At 38.4% G+C, this 17,084-nt stretch overlaps 1 protein-coding gene across 1 annotated transcript; it reads left to right on the plus strand.

Annotated features, from left to right (window-relative positions):
- Positions 1–9,301: 9,301 nt before the first annotated feature.
- On the plus strand, positions 9,302–15,688 carry LOC113770939 (ABC transporter C family member 10-like). The gene is made up of 11 exons (XM_027315568.1): positions 9,302–11,347; positions 11,507–11,827; positions 12,014–12,100; positions 12,649–13,236; positions 13,330–13,494; positions 13,880–14,174; positions 14,303–14,517; positions 14,589–14,894; positions 15,090–15,153; positions 15,246–15,485; positions 15,576–15,688. The coding sequence occupies exons 1-11, from the start codon at positions 9,302–9,304 to the stop codon at positions 15,686–15,688; spliced, it is 4,440 nt and encodes a 1,479-aa protein (XP_027171369.1).
- Positions 15,689–17,084: the final 1,396 nt, after the last annotated feature.

Consider the following 17,084-nt stretch of genomic DNA (forward strand, 5'->3'; position numbering starts at 1 on the left):
TGACTTTCTTGTTTAGATCACGGGGCAAGCTTCCCTCTTTTTCTTTTGTTTTTGTTTGCTTGTTTTCATATCATTATTTTTACACAATGCTTCTCTTTGGTACCCGATTAAATAGCAACACCATCAAAAGTGATGGATACCCGGAAATGGGTTCATGACTTGCTATTGGGGTGTCGATTTGCCACGGGGGATAAGGAAAGAAAAGGAATTGGTGAATTTGTTGGGGAGAATGTCAGGAAAGGGTGTTGACATAAAGGTCGCGGAGCATTTGAGTCAAAAATCCTCGAGCCGCTCGGGAAGTCAGAGGTTGTGGACTTTTTGAGGAGAAAGGAGAAAGGAGAAAGGAGAAAGCGGCGGTGAGGATAAAAAACGTTCAGACTAGTCAGTTTAATATGAACTAGCAAAAATATACCGTGCTTGCGCACGGTGAAGAATTAATGTAATGCCCAGTAGGAGCATTACAGAGTATGAATTTAATAAAGTACTACGATTTGTATTTGCAGTATGTTGTATAAAAATTAGATGGTACAGGGGCGATAATTATAAAGATGGAAAAAAGGATACACTAACCATTAATTCAAATGACATAGCCATTTAAATCAAGAATCCAAAGGTTAGTAGAAATTTATTTGTTGCCATCTTACGTGGAATTTGGTGAGCAGCGGAATGCAATTATAAATTAAGGATATGGAGAACTTGGCATTAATTAAAAAGGGGATAATTAAAGTAGAATATAATAAACTTAATTATTTGTCCCACTGTCAGTGCAACAGATTTTTAAAAAATTGTAGCCAATTAAAGTGAAGAGATAACTCCATGCAGGCAAAATAATTTCCTGTAATTGATAGAATTAAAGAACATTAATTTGGCTGCAATTTCCTGAATGGTTGGAATAAATCTGCGGATTGCTAAGGTAAATTTGGTATGCAAAAAAAAAGGACAATAGAAGCTGGCATTCATATGCTTAGTGAACATATAAGAAGGAAAAGGTTTCTACTGGAATAAACGTAAAAGAAGTTGGCTAAGTTGTACTGGTTGGTGCATCAGAGAAGATGCAGAACTTATTGTACCAAGGGAACAACTTTTTGACTCCACGCTTGTCGAAGATGAGGACAGTATAGCAGGACTTTGTTTCAGGGATAAATACTAAAGCTTCGCCAAATTGTAGCTGATGCTCAAAAGTAAATGTGTTCCAATTTGTTGCAAACTGTCTCCGACGCATTCCAACAGTGTAAGAAGACAGGAACAGGCTGTAGCTAAGGGAGAAAGCAAGACAATTAGGATGACGAAGGGAATAATGCGAAGCTAGCAAGACAATGACAATTATAAGGGATGAGCAAAACGAATGCAGATGACGAAGGGAAAACAGGCAGATAGACAATCAGGAGGCGTTTTAAAAAGACAAAGCAGGAGGGAAAAAGAAGAAGCTTAACGGTTCAATTCGAAAGAGCAAATGGCAGAGAGAAATAGGAATAAGTAATGAGAAAAGGGCACTAAGGCTACAAAGCTGAAAACTAAAGTTAAGGGCTACCTTGCTGAAAACCATAAGGAATGGAACTTGCGATAACAGAAGAGGAAGCATGCTGGTCACTTTCCAATGGAGCAACAGTAGAGCCGAGAAGGTGCGGCAGTTCAACACTCGCTAACACGTTTTCTGACTGAACTCCTAAAGAAGATGAAGCTCTACCTGCTAATGCAGCACTGCTCATTAGAGTAGTACTCTGATTAGAAGCAGAGTGCAGAGAACCAACAGGAATGCTAAGGGCTGGTCCTGCAGGAGGTAACGGAGTTTGAGGAGCGGAAGTTGGACGCTTTCTGTTAGAAGTGCCAGAGTTTGGCACAGAAGCAAAGGCAGAAGGGGCCATGTTTTTTTTCTTTGAGGCATTAGCCTCCCTGCGACGGCGTAAAAGATCATCCTTTTTTTCTTGTCGCATTTGTACGTAATGACGCGCGCTAGCTGCCCGTTGGCAGCGTAAAAGTTCTTCCTTCCTTTCTAGGGGCATTTCTGCATAACGTTTTCGGCGTTTCGCATTCTATCCATGATGCGATACGATACGAGACGTGCGAGAGAACTACATAAATGGTTAACAGGCATTTCCAACCGCAGCATAGGCATATTAGATAGGAAGTAAGAGCAAAAGAAGATAACGCGGCATATGAAAAAAAAGGAGGCAAAAGTAGCAAATAATTGTTCGATTAAAGGAGAACACAGAGATGAATGGATTAGCAAGGATAACGACTGGACTATAGGAAGAATGGTAAGTACCTTTTTTTGCTGAAACAAGGAAAAGCAGTAGCAGCTTGTAGCCGGCAAAATCTGGGGGGGTTTAAGAGGGACATGGGAAAAAGCAATAAGCATCACAAAAGTACAAAGTGCAGAAGCAATAACAAATAAGGAAAAACGAACATGACCAAGAAAGCACACGACGCATAGAGTGTAGACGCAATGTACGAGCACGAAGCCGAACTAAAAAAAAAGGAACAGAGGGGGAAGAAAGGTGGATAGAAGATAAAGTAAAGCCGGGAACAAAAACATAAGAGGAAAAAATGCAATGAAAGTGAAAACGATAGAACAAACAGAAGTGTGCAGCAGTAAAAAAATGCAAGATGAATAATAATAGCATGGACAGGTAGAATAAAGCAGTAAGCAGGATAAGCAGAAGGAATTGGGGGGAAAAAGTAAGACAAAAGGGCAAAACATAAAGATTAGTACAGGATTAGGGACAGTGAAGTTGGAGCAGCACTTACAGCAGATGTAACAGCGAGCAGCAGAAAAACAGCAGGAACACTGATTGAAGAAAGGCGCAGGAGGAAACAGAGGAGAAGAAAAGCTCGAGTAAGGAGCAAGCGGAAGCAAGGCACAAAAGGAAGTAAAGGAAGAAGAAAAGGAAGCTGAAATGCAAGGGAAAGAAACTGAAATGATTACTTGGCTTATCTTGCATGCACCAGAACCCAGGAAAGCATGCCCGAAGACGTGCATTTCTTTGCATGGAGACGATCAAAAGTAATGAATTGTTGGCTGCATATGCTGAGAGGGGAATCCGCCGACCAATGGTAGAGACGAGGAAGGCGTCTGCTTTTAATGGCGCGATTATTAATGGCCTGTCTATTTGGTATACTAAGCCAGCATTTGTATTAGCAGCATTATAAAAAAAATAAAATAAAAACTGTACTAAATATTTATTTGAAAGGATGAGAGAAAAAGGAAAAAAGCATGGGTAGTATATATATAAAAAAGAAAGAAACACTGGATAGCGAAATAATATACGGAAAAGAATTTAGAAGTAAAAAAAAATATAGACTAAATAGAAGATAGGTAAAAAATATGTAATATAAAAATATAAATTAATAAATGAAAAATGTTAAATCGAGAATAAAACGAAAAGTATATAGCAAAAGGGAAAAAAGATAATCAGGTAGTAATAACAATAGAGTAAGTAATATTAAATAGGGGAGAAACAACATTTTTTTTGAAAAATATAATAATAAGAATATAATAATAATATAATATAAAAAAACAAAGAAGGAGGGGAGAAAAACCAGCAAGGGTAATAAAAAGAAGCAAATAATGGCTAGTGACCAATCTGAATTGAGGGGGGAAAAAATAGAAGATAGATAGATGGTGCATGATGACGGAGGACTAAAAAGGCAGCAACCAACTTTAAAAGAGGAATGGGATACAAGCCACGTGATTTGCACAAGAGTTGGAGAACGAAAGACCAGCAAGAACCCAAGGTCCATTCCCACTTTATATAAAGTTCTTTATATACAATACTTCCAAAGTTAATTAAGTGGTACAAACCGCTGTACCATTTTGAAGACGCTTCGGGAGAAAGCGGTGAGGATTAAAAACGTTGACGTGACAAGTTTTGCCTGCACAAGATTTTGCCCTCTTGCTGTAGTCTCGATGATAGGTGACAATTTTATTATTTATTTTATAATTAATTTTTTTTATTATCTTATCAAATATGGATTAATTGTCAGATTTTATTCATTTTTGATATTTTTGCTTTGTGCAGGGAATTGAAGCAAAAAGTGATAAAATGTGCAAATTCCTCACTGCATTGGCTTCGAGACGTCTAGTGCGCAAAGCGGGCCACAAACCATGCCGAAATTGCCATTCAATGCACCTTATAGCGTGTTGTTTGGTTAGAACAGAGTTTCTCTAAATCTTAAAGCAATTGTGAAATTTAATTCTATGGTCGTACCTAAAATTATTTTGCAATTAGAACAATAGCTAACAGTCGTACCTTAACTATCGATAATTACGGAGAAATTAATTGTCATTGCTCGTTTGACGATTATAACTTATTTATCAATTTATATGTGGAATTATTTTTGCTTCGATGATCAATTAGGAGAATTATTTCCGAAGTTGCCTCTTGATTAGAGCCCGTCTAATATTGTTTGAGTTTTTATAGTTTGTCATTTAATTGCAATATTCGATTAGCATAGTTTATTGTTAATTTTCATAAAATTCCCCCCCCCCCCATAACTTGAACTGTAATTGAAACGAATTACTCTCAGTCCCTGTGAATTCGACCCTACTTATCACTATCTATAGAAATTATATTTTATTTGAGCAGGTATTTATTATTATACAGGCTCGACAACCTGTTACCTAATTAAGGGCTAAAAGGAGTGCTGGAAGTCTGGAGCGCCGGTCATCTGTTCGCAATTCCAACCAATGTTGGCCATCAAGACCCGGCAACGCTAGACTCGAGTTTGCACTTTCTGTCTTCTTTTCTGGCGTGCGTTTGTTCATTTCAAACAGACGAGCATATTGATCTTGCGTTTTGTTCCCTCAGTTTTTCAAACGTCCTACAACCCTTTTAAACAAAGGAGAATGTGCCCTGATGCTGTTCTTGCCGGCCACTGGAGTACATGGACGTAACATTAGTGAGTTTGTTTGGAGGGGTTTTAAATCCAAGATAGTCGACAATTATACCGTGCCAACCACGTCACGGGTGCCTAAATTTGTGGGCTTCCTACTTATGATCGAGTGAAACAATTAATGGCCGAAGCTTGTTAGTCAGGGTCAAATTGATGCAATATATTCTTTTATATAAATCTCAAAAAATAGTAATTCAAATGTAATCATTTTTTTATTTCATATACATGAAATTGCAATAATATATTTTTGTACAAAAATTTCAGAACATAGCGAATCAAATGCAATCGAATATGTTCTCAATGAATTACTTATGAGATATCATTCATCAAAAAGTCACAGAATTATTCTTCAAAAACTTTCAAAAATAGTAATCCAAACGCAACCTAATAAGACGTTCTCAATAGATCACTTATGAGTTATCATTCATCAAATAATCACGAATTTTTCTAGAAAAACTTCCAAAAATAATAATCCAAACGCAGCCTAATAAGACGATCTCAACGGATCACTTATGAGTCATCATTATGAGCATGTTAAAGTAAAATAAATAAGGTTCGCGGGCATAGCATGAAGGTCCGTGTAATATTAAGGTGGAGGGGAAGAAACTAGAAAGTATACTGAGCGGAGGGAGAGGTGTGCAGTCTACGCTACTGATTATTCCATGAAATTACAGTTCTTTGATTTTATTTTTTATTTTTTTGGTTATGGTCTCATAGTGTTTGAAAAAGTGGAGGTTTTAAAAAAGTGAAATCATGAAAATCTTTTTTTTTTGACAAAAAATCATGAAAATCTTTAAATGCAGGAAGACAATAGATATACATTTCCGGGTATTGATCGAATTGCAGTTCTAGGACCAGTTAGTCTGTGCAGAAACTAGTACCATGCGGTTAAAAAGTCAAGCAATTTGTGACCCATATAAACGTAAGGTGATAAGTCATAATTTGTGCTAAATTTATACTTATTTTTTCCTTTGATTTTAGTCAAATATTATCTTAATTGATATATTCTATTTATATTTGGTATTTGGGATTAATTGCAGGAAATGGTGAAAAAAAAATACTGAAAATCGTCATTCCAGCAGACTCCCAGTTTGGCGTGCCCATGCCTAAGTATGATGTCCAAAGCCGGATTTGCGGGATTGTTGGTCACGTGCAAACTTCCAAATATTTGGAGATTCCTTCGCGGGTGGCAATTCTGGAACAATGCTGACTTAGCCAATTTGCACGTGAAGAGCCATTTGGCAACAAGACTTTAATTCGATTTCAATTGATTGGGTTCCTTCTTTGACTAAAAGTGCTGACCCACAAAAGCAGGAAGACTAGTGGGTCTCTTTTGGAGACAGCCGCACGAGGACTCTTTAAATACAATCCCTTGCTGGCTTCCGGGGAGCTCTCTCTCTCGGCAGAAACAAGTTCTAGCTTAGGAAATTTTTCTCTTTTTCGCTTCTTTTTCTCTTTCGCACCACGGAATACAATTTCTGGTGCAATTCTCGTTAGCTTTTCGTTCATGGCAATGGGATTTTCCCTAGACCCAATTGTGATGCCTGAGATCATGATATGTAGCTAAATTTCTTCTTCTAGTCAAGGAACAACGGACGACTTGTTTCAATTATTATTGTGAGATCTAATTTATTTTAATTGCTCCCTCATTTATTGATATTTATATGTTCCCTGCTTTTAACCGCTATAACTCGTGTGAATGATTGATTAGTTAGGTTATTTTGCTAGTTAGGGGTGATTGAATCCGTAATTGTTCGTTATCCCTATCTCAGTAGCAACTGGCGTAATTGGGTTTATGTCAGGGGAACATACGATCTAGCTTAAACAAACCCTCGTAGCATGTTTGTTAGTTAGGATTGGGTCTTTCTAATTATTAATGCAAACCAGAAATTAAATCCTACGGTCGTACCTAGGGTTGTTTTTGGGTTAGGGAAGTAGTTAACGGTCGTACCTTGACTATCGATAAATTAAGGAAGGGTTGGTTGTTTATCGCGTGTATGACAACTATAACTGATCTATTAATAAATGTTGGAACTATTTTTGCATCAATGATCAGTGCATGAACCATTTCTGAAGTGTACCCTTGGCTAGAACTCTCCTAATTATTTCTTTTAATTAATTATTTTCTGCAGTTAAATTGTTTAGTTAGCATTTAATACTAAAACCCCCTATACTTTGAACTCTAGAAGAAACGAATTATCCCCAATCCCTGTGGATTCGATCCTACTCACCGCTATATACAAAATCTGTATTTTTCTCGAGTAGGTATTTATTATTGCACAGGCTCGACACCTGTCATAAGGATCAGATGAGAATGTACATACAGGTGCTGTTGACATAGTTGAATCTATATATTATTGCGATAAAGTCAAAATTTTTTTGCCAAGTTGATATTTTCTACTCGTCCCCGGGGATAGTTCGACTGGGACTGATCGTCTATAATTACAGCAAGATTTCGAGTTTGATTCTCACGTGCTATCGTTGTTGGATATTTTTAGGACAAAACTCTGCCTAATTTGGGGGATTAGTCTCCAGACCTAAAAAAAAAAAGTTGATATTTTCTACTCATTCCTAATGCACAATCCAACATTCTTGCTAAAAAGGTTGAGTTCATGCAACCCAAAACACTGGGAAAGCACATAACTCCGCCAAAAAAAAAAACAAAATCTCCATTTTTGAATCAGCAATTAGGTAGTGGAAGTAAAGTTGCAATACGGCTCTGTTGTCTGTCTAACTTGCTATAAAACGGAAGATACGTGGAACTGAAAGGAGATGGCGAAAGATGGGCGGTACGTGAAAAAGGAACCGACAAATGGCGAGACTTGTGAGACGTGAGCCATGACGCCCTTCTGCCTCCCTCTCTTCCATAATATTAATAGGAGGATTCTCACTAGTCACAAGTAACACACGGTTACTAGACGGTCGTCTCGCAAGAATTAAGAATAGCAGCAGCGGCCGGCATTACCCCTTTTCGCCGTGCCAGCAAGCATAGGATCAAAAGGTACGCATATCCCCCAGCGGCAAGAAAACAAGCCCACAACCATTACTGCACCCATATAAACATACCACGTTAATTAACCACCAGCATCTCAAGCTCTACTGTGTGTCACCTGTCTATTAATTAAGGTTTGTTTGGATTGCTTCATATTTCCCCAATTTTATTTGCTTACATCATCTTTACAATTTCCAATACACCTTTTTATCTTTCCAATATCTTTTTATCTCACATACATCACATCACAAAAAGTGCTACAGTAAAAATATCCCAAATAATCCCAAATAACTTACAATCCAAACAGATCCGAGGCGATATCTTCGGGTCTTGCAGGTTGCTTTGGTAGACTGCTCTTCTTTATAAAATCATTACTGACAACATCTCTGCCGTAGTAGTGTATTTTCTACTTCTGTCCTTTGAAGTGTGTGCCTTTCTAAAGTGCAGTGGGATCTCAGTGTCGTTGTTTTTTTTTTTTTTGGGTAAAAAATAATCTGCACCTGCATTGCATGTGCCTATGTTGAGACGGCGGGGCGATATGTGAGAAACGGGAAGAAGCGGAGAAATACGAGTAGGATTTGGATTCTATTTTCAACACATGCTTAAATAAATAAACACAAAGAAAACCAACACACACCCCTCTGCTCTCTTGGGAACCTGTTTCCTTTTTCATGGTTTTTTTTTTTGAGTTGATCCAAAATATTGTACTATGCCCCAGCTATTTTATTTGTGTTAGTATTGATTTCTGGTCCACATCGTCATTTCTTTGTGTATAGGAAAGACAAAGCCGTGGAGGGTTGGTAATAGTATTCTATTACTTATGATCCCCATCGTCATTTCTGTGCATAGGAAAGACAAAGCCTGGGAGGGTTGGTAATAGTACTCTATTATTTGCAATCTGGAGGATTTGAGAGTTTTGAGGGCGGACACCCTTGCCAATCCAAGGTATGTTGTCGTTGTCATGCTTGCATTTTTGCTTGTTAGTACCAGTTATTTAGCAAGTTTTCTAGGTGATTGAGATGGGTACGAGTACAATGAGATGGATGCTATGAACATATTCTACCTTGACTGGTCATGCAGTTTTTGATCAAACGAACTCTGCCCGCAGTGACTAATTAGTCCCATTTTCTTGTCTTCAAGCAGTCTAAAGAATTTTTTGCTGATCATGTTTTTTGATGTGTTGCATAATTTATCTTGCAAGTGTATGGTCTATTGGTTGGCTCTTCTATTTATTATCTCCACATTCTTTAAGCAATAAGCTGTGCTTCTCTTGATCCTTCCACTTCCTTGATGAATTCAAAAGGATCAGAACCTTTTTTTCTTTTCGGTGCGTCGCCTGTTTGAATGGTGTGGTAATCATTTTCTCGTATTTATCAAAATTCAGAATCAACAGGGAAAAGACGGTTTAAGGACGAGATGGTAGATCTTTGGAGTATATTTTGCGGGGCAACTGATTGTACTGACAGCAGTAGGAAGTTTTGCGGTGCTAATTTAGTCTCTGCAGCACTCTCCTCCACGTGTATTAATCATGCCTTGATCATTTCCTTCGATGTTTTGCTCTTAATTGTGCTCCTAGCCATTTTTTTCTCCAGACCCTCGTCAAAATTCCCATGGATGCATGCGCAAACTCGTGCTATTTCAGGATTGCAGTTGATATCTGCCGCTTTCAATGGTCTTCTTGGACTTTTATATTTGTGTGTGGGGATTTGGGAGTTAGTAAGAGAGTTACGGAAAACCCACAGTGCATTGCCTCTCCATTGGTGGTTGTTGCTAACTTTCCATGGGTTGACGTGCTTATTAGTGGGTTTAACTGTGAGCCTTAGGGGAAAGGTATTTTCACAAGCGCCTTTGAGGCTGTTGTCCATTCTTGTATTCTTGTTTTCGGGAATTGCTTGTGGGTTCTCTCTTGTGACTGCCATTCTCGATAAAGAGGTGTCATTTAGGATGGGGTTATACATATTGTCTTTGATAGGAGCATGTTTACTGTTGTTGTGCACCTACAAAGGTTACAAATATGAGGACAGCACTGAAAATGATCTTAGTGCCCCCTTAAATGGCGTGGCCAGTGGAAAAGGCCAACTTGATTCTGTTGGCTGTGTCACTCCATTTGAGAAAGCTGGATTTATCAGTAAAATGTCATTTTTGTGGTTGAATCCATTGATGAAAAGGGGAAAGGAGAAGACTTTGGAGGATGAAGACATACCCAACTTGCGTGAGGAAGATCGAGCAGAGTCCTGCTACTTGCTGTTTGTGGATATATATAACAAACGGAAACAAGTTGATCCACTAGCCCAACCATCAGTGTTGAAGACTATCTTGCTATGCCACTGGAGGGAGATCTTCACATCGGGGTTTTTTGCATTTCTGAAAATAGTTACCGTCTCTGCTGGTCCTCTTCTACTACAAGCCTTCATTCAGGTTGCAGAAGGAAAAGAGAGTTTTGAATATGAAGGTTATGTCTTGGCTGTTTTGCTTTTTATCTCAAAGAACTCGGAATCTTTGTCCCAAAGACAGTGGTATTTCAGAAGCAGACTAGTAGGTGTGAAAGTAAGGTCCTTGTTAACGGCAGCCATTTATAAGAAGCAACTAAGACTATCCAATACTGCCAAGTTGATGCACGCAAGTGGTGAGATAATGAACTATGTTACAGTGGATGCCTACCGGATTGGAGAATTTGCTTTCTGGTTTCATCAGACTTGGACAACGGGTCTCCAGCTCATCTTTGCACTTTTAATTCTCTACCGTGCTGTGGGGCTTGCTACAATTGCATCCTTGGTGGTAATAGTTCTTACCGTTCTTTGTAATACTCCCCTTGCAAAATTACAGCACAAATTCCAATCTAAGCTTATGGTGGCACAAGATGACAGGCTAAAGGCTATTTCAGAGGCACTTATCAATATGAAGGTTTTGAAATTATATGCCTGGGAAAGCCATTTCAAGAAGGTTATTGAGAATCTAAGGCAGGTTGAAGAAAAATGGTTGTCAGCTGTTCAGCTGTGTAAAGCATATAATAGCTTTCTTTTTTGGTCAACCCCTGTACTCGTCTCTGCTACAACATTCGGGGCTTGCTATTTCCTTGGTATTCCACTATATGCAAGCAACGTTTTCACATTTGTGGCAACATTACGACTGGTTCAGGACCCTATTAGATCTATTCCTGATGTTATTGGAGTAGTCATTCAAGCTAAGGTTTCTTTTGACAGGATTGTGAAGTTTCTCGAGGCACCTGAATTGGATGTAGCAAATGTGAGGCAGATATGCCTTGGAGAAAACACAAGTCGAAACATTATTATAAGATCTGCTTCTCTCTCGTGGGAAGAGAATTCATTTAAACCCTCTCTTAGAAACATAAATCTGGAGGTTAGAGCTGGTAAGAAGGTTGCTATATGTGGGGAGGTGGGCTCAGGTAAGTCAACCCTTCTAGCTGCAATTCTTGGAGAGGTTCCAGTTACCTGTGGAACTGTAAGTTAATTTCTTGTTCTTTTGACGTACTTCTATTGAACTGATTTTATCTATGCCTATGAAACTCCCTAACAATTTTTGTCATAGATGGGATTCTTGTAGAAGGCTTAAACATAACCTGATCATCTCTTAAATGATAAATTTATCTTCATTCTACAGGTTCGAGTGCATGGAACTATTGCCTATGTTTCCCAATCAGCATGGATTCAGACTGGAAGTATTCGAGACAATATTTTATTTGGGTCTCCAATGGATTACCAGAGATACCAACAAACATTAGAAAAATGTTCATTGGTAAAGGATTTTGAGTTGCTCCCTCATGGTGATCTCACTGAAATTGGAGAAAGGGGAGTTAATGTCAGCGGTGGACAGAAGCAACGGATTCAACTAGCACGGGCTTTATATCAGAATGCTGACATATATCTACTTGATGATCCCTTCAGTGCTGTTGATGCACACACTGCCACAAGCTTATTCAATGTCAGTACTTTCTCATATTATTCTCATCTTCTTATTTTCTGGTAGTCTGGAGTCTGGGAGGGAGCGTTGATTGCACGACCTCATAATTCTGAGGCTTGCTTTACATCGATTGACCTCCTCCTGTTGTGGAACATGCTTAGTAACACTCCTTTGTGATGATGTACAATCTCACACCATTCTTGGCAGGATTATGTCATGGGAGCTCTAACTGGGAAGACTGTCTTACTTGTAAGCCATCAAGTTGATTTTCTTCCTGCATTTGATTGTGTTCTGGTGAGTTTACCCCTGGGAAATTTTTACGCTGTAACTGTTGTTGTTTTCATTTGATTTGTACCTTTAGGCATTTTTTCTGGTAACCTGATTCCACTTCCTGTGATAAAGCCTGAGAAATATGTCTTTTTAGATGACCTTTCAGTCAAATTTAGGATTAAGCCACACTGCCCCCCCCCCCCCCACACACACACACACACACAACAACACAGCAAAGGGAAACCTCTTCTACTAGATGCTATGATGTCTGAAAATCTTGGTTTTGCGTAATGATTTTCTTCTGCTTTCATAGGTCAATTGATTACAGGTTTTCAGATTGATCACATTTTCCTAGCAATAAAAAGTTATTTAGCGTTGGAGGTGTTGCACATAGCCATCTATATTACTAAAAATTTGGATATCAAGTTACTCACGCAGTGAGTGCTCAATTAACTTTAGTCATTAGTGGAAAGCAAAACAGCTGGTTTCGTTACCCTGAATATTACTCCCAAGGAAACAGGCACACTAAATCTACTTGACAACAATATACTTACTTCTACCTTGTTTGACAGTTTATGTCAGATGGCGAGATTCTCAATGCGGCTCCCTATCATCAGTTACTAGCCTGTAGTAAAAAATTTCAGAGTTTGGTTGATGCACACAAAGAGACTGCAGGTTCTGAGAGGATTTCAGAAGTTACTTCCTCCCCAAGTCATAAAGCTCCTAACAAAGAAATCCGCAAGACATACAGTGACAAAGGTTCTAAAGCATCAGCAGGTGATCAGTTGATCAAGCAAGAAGAGAGAGAAGTCGGGGACACTGGCTTTAGGCCTTACATTCAGTATTTAAATCAGAACAAAGGCTTCTTGTTCTTTTCTTTGGCTGCTTTCTCTAATCTTACTTTCGTGATTGGTCAGATATCACAGAACTCTTGGATGGCTGCAAATGTTGACAATCCTAAAGTTAGCACGCTGAAACTAATTGTAGTCTACTCGGTGATTGGGTTTTCGTCAACATTTCTTCTGCTCAGTAGATCTCTGAGCACAGTTGTTTTGGGTCTGCAATCTTCAAAATCATTATTTTTTCAGCTATTGAATTCTCTTTTCCGCGCGCCCATGGCATTTTATGACTCTACGCCTTTGGGAAGGATATTAAGCCGGGTAAGGATAGTAAGAGTTTCACGTATGCCAAGTTGAGTACACATCTAAAGGCTTGGAACTAAAAGTAACGCCCATTGATTTTTACTTGAGCAGGTCTCGGTTGATCTGAGCATTGTTGATCTCGATGTTCCATTTAACTTGACTTTTGCTGTTGTAGCAACTTTGAATTTTTACTCTAGTCTTGTGGTGCTAACCGTATTCACCTGGCAAATTTTGGTTGTCTCGATACCACTGGTCTACTTGGCTATTCGGTTACAGGTAACATGCTGGCCGGCTTGTTTCATAAAAACTTTTGCTTATCAATTTAATGACAAGAAAAGATTATAACTAGTGTGTTAAAAAGGGTGAAGACCTCTGAATCTTTTATTAGTGTAAAATGGCTTGCTTTTTCTTCTTGTCAGTGAAGTAAGTGGCTACGTCATAGGTCAGTTAATTGTGGTTTTTCTATCTGCAGTAAAATGGTTTGCCCTTTTTCGTGGAATATCCAGCTGAAAGTTCTAAACTTACTATGCCAATATCTAGGTTTTGCATAAATTGGAAAAAGTTCCTCCTGTTTTATTAGTTGCTGGTCTTCTGACATAATGTTAAGAGGTTTTTGCGGTGATTGCTATACTAATACCATCGTGCGTTTTCTTGTCAACAGAGATACTACTTTGCCTCTGCTAAAGAGCTAATGCGTATTAACGGCACAACCAAGTCTTTGGTTGCAAATCATCTTGCTGAATCTTTGGCAGGGTGCATGACAATCAGAGCTTTCGAACAAGAAGAGCGTTTCTTTGTTAAGAACCTAGAACTTCTTGACACAAATGCCAGCCCTTTCTTCCACAATTTTGCAGCTAATGAGTGGTTGATTCAACGATTGGAGACAGTCAGTGCCACAGTTCTTGCCTCTTCAGCTCTCTGCATGGTTTTACTTCCTCCTGGAACTTTTAGCTCCGGTCCGTGGTGTTCTAGTAATTGATGCTAGCAAAATATAGATTCTTATTATCTAGGCATTTGCCCACTATACTGCTAAAGTTTGAGAACGAAAATTTTTTCTTCTAATCATTATCCTCTGTCATTGCAGGATTTGTCGGAATGGCTTTGTCCTATGGTCTTTCATTAAACATGTCCCTTGTGTATTCCATCCAAAACCAGTGTACTCTGGCAAATTATATAATTTCTGTGGAGAGGCTTAACCAATACATGCACATACCAAGTGAAGCTCCTGAAGTCATAGAATGTAATCGACCGCCAACCAATTGGCCAATAGTGGGTAAAGTAGAGATTCAAGATTTGCAGGTATATCTATTTGACTACTTTTATATGTATTCGATCTTTGTTTCAACCTGCTAACATCAGTTCAATTACAGATCAAGTATCGTTCTGATGGCCCACTTGTTCTTCGTGGGATCAGCTGTACATTCGAAGGAGGGCATAAAATTGGTATTGTTGGACGAACTGGTAGTGGGAAGACTACTCTGATTGGTGCTCTCTTTCGTCTGGTGGAGCCAGTTGGTGGAAGAATCTTAGTAGACAGAATCGACATCTGTACAATTGGGCTCCATGACTTGAGGTCACGTTTTGGGATTATACCACAGGATCCTACTCTTTTCAATGGAACTGTGAGATACAACTTAGATCCTTTGGGGCAACACACTGATCCGGAAATATGGGAGGTACTTAAAATCTTGGCATATCAAAGCATGAATTTTGCATTTGCAGCTTATGTTTGGTTAAATGTCACTATTTTTAGTTCAGCATTCCTATTGCCAGTGGCTATTGCATTTGAGAAATTGCTTTTTTCTTTTTTCAACTTTCCGAACAGCGTTGCTTTAACCGCTTTGTAAGAACTTTTTTTCTGTTTCGAGAAGGTTCTTGAGAAGTGTCAACTCAAAGACGCTATTCAGGAGAAAGAAGAAGGCCTCGGCTCCTTGGGTAAGCTGGTCCAGTTCTAACGTAGTGATGAATGATCGATGAGCAGCGGCAGCTGCTGGTAAGATTTACTAACCTATCTCTTTTAATTTCAGTTGTGGAAGATGGATCAAACTGGAGCATGGGGCAGAGGCAATTGTTCTGTCTTGGCCGTGCTCTACTGAGAAGAAGCAAGATATTGCTTCTTGATGAAGCAACTGCATCAATAGACAATGCTACTGACTTGATTTTACAGAAAACTATCAGGGCAGAATTTGCTGATTGCACGGTGATTACGGTGGCTCACAGAATACCTACAGTGATGGACTGTACTAAGGTTTTGGCTATTAGTGAGGGTGAGGTTCATGTCTTGAGCATTTGTTTATGCTGAACTTGTCTTTTGACCATAATCATTATGCTAAAAATTTGTCTGACAAATATAATAGGGAAACTTGTGGAGTATGATGAACCAATGGAGTTGATGAAAAGAGAAGGTTCACTGTTTGGCAAGCTCGTGAAGGAATATTGGTCTCATTATGGCTCTGCAGAATTACAGTGAAGTTAAACCGCTGAGCCATTTGTGATCCTTTCCCCCTTTAGTGCATAGGCAGTTACAGGACAACTGCTCAAATAGCTGACAGAAAGCCGTGATACTGCAGCATCGGTTTGGCTCTTTTGTTTTCTAGTTCACCGGGGTGGCATATGGGGGTGTGTTCAACTCAAGTCGAGCTCGAATAGTGCAAGGTAAAATAATTAAACTTTAAATCGAGCTTGAACTCGAACTCGTTAAACTTTTCAAATTTGAATTTCAATTTACGTTATTCGAGCTTAAGTTTAATTAAATCTATTCAATTCAAATTAAGTTCAATCGAGCCTATTTGAGCTCATTCAAGTCTAATCAAACTCACATAATAAAAAATTAATATTTTACACATAATTTTAAATAAAAGATATTATTGACATTTCACAATAATAAATATAAAAAAACAAAATATATATTATAAAAAACTCGATTAGACTCGTCGAATCTTCAAATGCAAAATATTGAAATTCGAGATCAATTCGCAGCTTTTATCAAGTAGTTCGAGTTCAAGCCGAGCTGCTGACCGAATGACTTGCAAACTCGAGTCAAGCTATTCGGTCTAGCATCGGCCCTAGTGGCATATATACAAAAGGGAAGTGTGGCTTCCAGAGTCGAATGAAGGTGGAATCTCACAAGTAATGCACTGAAGATGCATGGAATTGTGTCATAGTAGTAAAATCAGTGAAGAAGATTCTTGGCCATTTTGACGATGCCCCTTTGGATTGTTAATAATCATAGGGGACTTAATTGCTTTGGGGTTGCAAAAATATAGAGCGTCTTGATAAATGAGACGCTGCTGTATTATGAGGGATGACAGATGAGCACTTGAGATTTTCGGTGACATGTTTTCTATGTCAATTCAATGCCACCTATAATATTGCGCCAAGTGTCATGTTATTATTTACTGTTTAATTTTCTAATAATTCAACTTGGTTTGGTTTAACACAAGTGTAAATAATAACATGACACTTGGCGCAATACTATAGGTGGCATTGAATTGGCATAGAAAATATGTCACCGAGGATCTCAAGTGGACAGATGAAACCCAGGCGAGAAAAATTGATCTCCAGGAATGACGCTGGCTGTAGCACTTATCGATATGAAATGCAGCTAAATTTTTTCAAATAATATTTTATTTAGATAATAAACATATTTTTCAATACACTTTTTGATATTTTCAATCACAATTTTATTTCATATATATCATTTCATAAAAAGTGTTAAAATAATTATTTCAAATAATACTCTATCCAAACACACTAAAAAATTTGTAGCGTAAAATAAACTACACACTAACAGTAATGTATAAAATATTTACTAAAAAAAAGGAGTATCATGTACATTTCGGAACCACTGATACATAGTGAACTTT

The sequence above is a fragment of the Coffea eugenioides genome, chromosome 5 (assembly GCF_003713205.1).
Source record: "Coffea eugenioides isolate CCC68of chromosome 5, Ceug_1.0, whole genome shotgun sequence".
Lineage (NCBI taxonomy): Eukaryota > Viridiplantae > Streptophyta > Magnoliopsida > Gentianales > Rubiaceae > Coffea > Coffea eugenioides.

Bases quoted from the DNA above. Each gene is read 5' to 3' on its own strand.
- LOC113770939 (XM_027315568.1), top strand. From the start codon at position 9,302: ATGGTAGATCTTTGGAGTATATTTTGCGGGGCAACTGATTGTACTGAC. The intron at 14,895-15,089 runs GTACTTAAAATC...TGTTTCGAGAAG, and splicing joins CTGATCCGGAAATATGGGAG to GTTCTTGAGAAGTGTCAACT. The intron at 15,486-15,575 runs GTGAGGTTCATG...CAAATATAATAG, and splicing joins GGTTTTGGCTATTAGTGAGG to GGAAACTTGTGGAGTATGAT.